Below are 6,000 nucleotides of genomic sequence, written 5' to 3'. Positions count from 1 at the left end.
GATTAAATAATAAAACAACAAAATGTGTACATAAAAAGGATATGTATTTACATTGATCTTTGATGAAACACTGTTTATTTCAAATGCCTACAAAATATTAATCATACAATAATTATCGACCAGGAATACCACTCAGTAAACTGCATTTCATATACAAACAGCAACAGGTAGCCTCTAGCACCCAGAGCATGGTGGGATTTGTCCACACCAGCTGCAGTGACAGTGGTTCCTTATTGCGATATACAAACAATTGTGCTTTTTCCTACATATACAGTGCTTCTAACATGGAAATAATGTGCAAATGTCATAGAAGAAAAGGCATAAAACATTGAAATCAAGGCTGTTTATTTTTAAATTCGCAATCAAGCAAGAAGTATTACTTTGAATTTTTGTAGCTGATGTCCCATACAGTTTTCAGTAAAAGCAGGTATTTCCCTGCTCTGACTACTGATGAACCTAATGTTTTCCTAAAACATTTATTCTACTGACTATGTCGCATCCTCATGGCCACAAAATGTGTTATATACAGGTAGTCCTTACATTACATTGAAAAAACGTGGTGCTGTTTTTTTAACCTAACATAAATGCTATGTAGCATTGTATTCATCATGTAAAGCTGACATATTATGTTTTGCAGGCCATGTCTGTATTAATAGTGCAGTAAGATGTACATAAAAAGCACATGGGACAAGTGTAATAGTAATATGATGTAAGTCTGAGTCTGTTATTGAGATTCAATATGGCATAGGCATGGAGTCAGCGTATTGGTATCCTTAATATATAAGACAAGAGAAAAGAGGTTTGAGTCTTTGCAGTAGAAATAATGAGCAGACTTGATGGGCCAATTGGATCTTATCTGTTCTCAATTGCTATGTTTCCATGAGATAAGTTATAAAAGGGAAGTAAGATGTATATGTTGAAAACCGCAATACTCTTCTGTTTGGCATTCCACTGTCTCCACTCTTTCCTCTGCAGTCTTTCCTAAATGCTGCTGCTAGGCTTATCTTCCTTGCATGGGGCTCCTCTTCTGCTTCCCTACTCTGTGAAATCCTCCACTGGCTCCCTATTACTTTTAGAATAAAATTTTAAATCCTGGGACTAACATATAAGGCCCTCCATAACACTGCTCCTCCATACATTTCCGCACTCATAAACAAATACTCTCCTACTCGATCTTTACATTCTTTCCATGGGCTAACGCTCTTCTTACTAATCACCTCTTACTTTTCCCGTCTATAAGACTTCACTCGGGCTGCCTCACATCTTTGGAATCTACTTCCACCGAACCTTCAGCATTCACCCTCCCAACATTCAAGAAAAATCTCAAAATCCACTTCTTCAGAGAAGCCGTACCATCTTAGCTGCTAGGACTTCCCTGTCACTGATACAACCACCACACTACCTCTCACCCTTTCTCTGTCCTTTATTGTTGTCCTCACCCCATTCCCTCAAGATTGTAAGCTTGCGAATGTATCGGTATCGGTTTGTCTTAGTATGTCAATTCTATTCTTATCATACCCCTTGAATATATGTATTGTAAGAAGCGCTGCATAAATTGTTGGCGCTATATAAATAAATGATAATAATAATAATAATAATAATAATAATAATGATGATGTGTGATGCCCAGTCAATGGAATATACTTAGTTTTGTACTTAGTTTAAAACTTGTGTGTTACATCAGTTTCTTACAAGGTAATACTTCTTGTTTATTCAGCTACATTATAAACATAGAACAAATGTGTACCCATAAAAACATCAACAATGTAAGCAAACATAACATTTTCTAAAACACAAAACAAAAATCTTTCAAAGATAGATGGAAATATCACTATTACATCATTACATAATGAAATTCACACTAAATAACTGATTCTCCATAGAAATCTTTTTTGTAAATCTGTTTTCTTTAATTAATGGAGACCACCCCAAAATCCTGGCTATTATCACCCTAGCTGTGTTTTCTTTTTAATTTAAGTGGAATAACCAAACCTCTATTTTTTATGTAAAACTAATTAAATTTCCTAAAGTGCAGTTAATTTAAACATTGCTTGTTTCAAAACTGCTTTCTTAGATCAAGTTTCAAAGACATTTAAAATGGCACTGCCTATAATACTGTATTAAATGCAACTGCTCTAGGAAAGTGCGGATCTCAGAAAAAAAGCAATGCCACATTTTTATTCTTTAGCTTCCATTTCTTGTTTTTCAGAAATATCACCATTATTTACGTAAACTACAAGACTGGCTAAAACTAAAACAAGACGAGAAAAATCAGTAGACACAAAATAATGTAAACACTCAACTTGAGTGAAAATAATCTACATCACGTGTTATAAAATTAAAGCATGAAGAATTTCAGTGGGGAAAAAAAAACAATAAAAAATAATACTGTAAGATGTTACCAGCAGCATAGCTTTGCAGTAATAAATGCACATTTGTTTTCTTGTTTTATATATAAAAACAAAAAGAACAAAAACCTCACAAATTTATACAAAATCATTAAAATCTTTGGTACCAAAAGTAAGGGCACCCATAATTTATAAACCAAAGCTTCTTAAATAATATTAAAGGTATAAGTGTCTTTTCTCTTGTCTTCTTGGTAGCAACATGGTTGTTCCAGGGTCCAGTATGCACTGAAAAGTTTACCATGGCTTAAAATTGCTGTTTTTGAAAGCATTGTGATTTTTCAACATATAATTGTTTGATGCCTGATCATTATACATGATCTAAGTCTGGAATCAATACTGGCACTTAAATGGTTAACCAGGATGATCTAATAAGGTTGAGTCCAACGCCATGGCAGGCAATCTTGTTTCATAGTTATATCAAATTGATATCATTTCCTTTTCCGATGTACTACATTCATTTGCAAATCCTAGCTTACAAAACCAAAAATTCTTACAAATCTATGATACAAGAGCAATCAAAATCATTAGCAAGAAACCGTTAAATTAATACAGATTATCAAATTTGATTGTAAACTAGTTACCGTATTCTCATGAGACTTTGCAGAAAATCTATCCATTTCAGCAATCCCGATTTCTCATTCTGCTGCAAACTCTGGATATCGATTCAAGTTCATTCTTTCGGTTCATTGTGACTGCATTTTTTAGGTCTTGTAAACACTAGTTAAACATTCAGGCTTACTATCGACGAAAGTGGCACTTGCTTCAAAATCCTGGCATTTTAACTCAACTTATAGCACCTTGCAATTAACATATCAATGAGCAACAGTAACTCAGCTTTAAGCACTTTTCGAAAGCTTAGGCTTCTAACAAAGTTGTCCTGTAAAAAGTCCAGTGACGATGTATCCCAGGAAACATGATTTATTCTCCTTAGCCACCAAGTTTCAGTGTGTTTTATTGCTGTACACAATTTCCAGTTGTGAGTTTAAGTGCCCCTTTGTTATGTAATAAATTCAAAGTCTTGAATTCCAGTGGCATCCTGTGTGGACCGGCACTGGAAAAATACTTATACTTCAGCTCGTCATAATAATGATATTTAACATGATTTCCATTAACATCCTTGGGGAAGGGCCAGAATCCATATAGATGAATTTCATCACAAAATCTGGTTGCTAATGTATACATGAGAAGGCCAGTGCTTGGTCTCTTTATTTGTACTTTGTTAGTTAACCAATACCTAAAAAAAAGAACAAAAAAGATAACGTTAACCTTTATCAAATGTTTATTGTACAACAATTACGATAAACAGCACACAAAAGTTTCAGAAAAAATGTACTTTTACATAATACAAAGATATATTAGGGGAACTAAATAAAAAATGAAACCCATCCAATATGGAATCTATGATATAACTCAAATATGTATTCATATAAAACGTCTTCAAGTTCCTATAACAGAAGTATACATGCTTTAGTTTGGAGGTCAACATTATATCACATTTCCTACAGCATAGGTTGTGTTATCATATCAGTAACAATCATCACATCTCAACTGCAGTGACCCTCGCATACCTCGCAACCATCCCATCTTCTGTGGGTCTATCTTGACTTTTGGGCACTGTCCTGCTGTTCTACCGAGCAATCCCACTGCCTGGCTTTTGCAGGCAGTGGGGATCATGGGCCGGTTGGAGAGCCCTGCTGTTCTCCCCAACCACCCCAAATGAGTTGTAAAACTTCCATTGCAGATGCCACATGGCTACATTCCAATGCTCTGAATCCGAGTGCCGCAAAATGGCTCTGAGTAAGGTAGGTGGGCAGCCTGGTAGCCAGCCTTAATGCCATGACCCTTGCATACCTCCCAACCATCCTATTTTCTGTGGGACCATCCCAACTTTTGGGCACTGTCCTGCTGTCTGGTAAAAACACAATCCTCCTTTCCAGCCACATGTCTATATCACAATGCTGAGTGCTGCAAGATGGCTCTTTAGGTAAGGTAGGTGGGCACCCTGGTCCCGGCCCTGACACTCCCCACCTCTAGCCAGACCCCCAAAATATGGTTTGGACACCTGAAATTTTATAATGTAATTTATAAAATTATTTTGTATGTGTAGTCACTTAAGAGATGTAAAAAAGAGGGGGTACATTTAATTTTTAAAAATGTGAACCCATATATTTACTTCTTTACTCCTGTGTTCTTTAGAGATACGACGGTCACTTTAATAAGGAGCTAAAATAAAGAAGCAGAGGCTCAGCACTTCAAATAATAAGGTGAGTTTATTTCACACAGGCTTCTTTATTTTGGATTTATTGAGGGACTTGGTGGTACCCTGGCTCGTGCACCATTTCACTGCTGAGTGCTGCATTCCAACCTCTCTTTTTGTGTTTAATAAGGAGCTGTCTTAACAAGTGGAAATCCATCTGCTTTTAATACAATTTGTAATTAGGTGTTAAAGGGACAGGAGCTTTGACAGCTTGAAGCATCCAGTCACTAGAAGGAAAGTACTCCCACTGTAATTAAGTGAATAGAAGTGCTTTCTTCACATGTGAGCAGGGGGTCTTGTTAAACTCATTGGAACTCTTGTGCGTGCCACTGGTGGTGAGTATCCTGGGCATGCAAAATGCTGACCAGAAGATACGTTCGCTAGAATGCATTTCCTGCAAGGTAAATAGCTGGAGGGCAGGGAAAGAGAGCGGATTTTTAGAGAGCATGCAAAAATATTAATTTAAAGCTTACACTGGGCTATTATATGGACTAAAACAAATATCATGGCTGGAGTTTACCTTTAATTTCCATTTATATTGCGACAGTGTTCACTGCAGTACACAAATGTTTAATATGTAACTTTTATTATATAACACTATAAACAAGAAATGCAGAACTGTTTGGATTTCTGCACAATATACATAGATTGTTTATTAAATTTTGTGTGAAGGTTATAAAGATAAATCCCATAGCTGCTGATGCCAAGAGCCCAGTGATGTTTAGCCAACTATCGCACACAGCTGCTGTTACCCAGAGTTCTGCATTACAGCTACTACATACTCCACAGGACCTGTACATGATTCAGAATCACGGTGGTAGTTTACACTGCTTCAATCATGATGGCAAAGATTATGTTACGTGGCATCACAATATATATATATAAGTACCCATCTAACACATGACTGGGAACTTTCCAGGGTAGGCTAGCTGCACACAGGGGCAGCACTAACACCAGACAGCCTTTAGTGGGAAGTAACTGGCACCACCAGAAAAGTAGCTGGGAAGTACCCAGAAGTGAGCAGGGAATGGGTGCCTGCACTGACCTGGAGAGACAGGGAAGCAGGACTTTCCTTGGAGACTCCAGGTCAAACCTGAAGCTATGCCCATAGAGCATACCATGTAGCTGCTGAATTTGAAATTATTCATCCAAGTGTGATTACAAGAGCACATACTGAAAACACACACTGCTGGGAGAACTGGTCTTGTATTCTATTTGACACATATTTATTTTACTGATTTGTCATCATGGTTTCCATTTAGTAAGAGGAATGTAAAACATTTAATCCACAGGAAAAAATGCAAACAAATTCAATAATCAATTTCATAGTAAACA

The 6,000-nt window shown here is 36.7% G+C and overlaps 1 protein-coding gene across 1 annotated transcript in view; it reads right to left on the bottom strand.

Moving 5' to 3' along the window:
- Window positions 1-1,978: 1,978 nt before the first annotated feature.
- ST8SIA4 (ST8 alpha-N-acetyl-neuraminide alpha-2,8-sialyltransferase 4) overlaps window positions 1,979-6,000 on the bottom strand; it is a 63,866-nt gene continuing 59,844 nt past the window's right edge. The window contains exon 5 of the mRNA XM_053474603.1: window positions 1,979-3,642. Coding sequence (XP_053330578.1) covers window positions 3,360-3,642 — 283 coding nt within the window. The 3' untranslated portion in view covers window positions 1,979-3,359. The remainder of the gene's footprint in view (window positions 3,643-6,000) is intronic.

Source organism: Spea bombifrons, chromosome 1 (assembly GCF_027358695.1).
Source record: "Spea bombifrons isolate aSpeBom1 chromosome 1, aSpeBom1.2.pri, whole genome shotgun sequence".
NCBI classification, from domain to species: domain Eukaryota; kingdom Metazoa; phylum Chordata; class Amphibia; order Anura; family Pelobatidae; genus Spea; species Spea bombifrons.
This window is presented reverse-complemented; position numbering and strand designations above follow the sequence as displayed.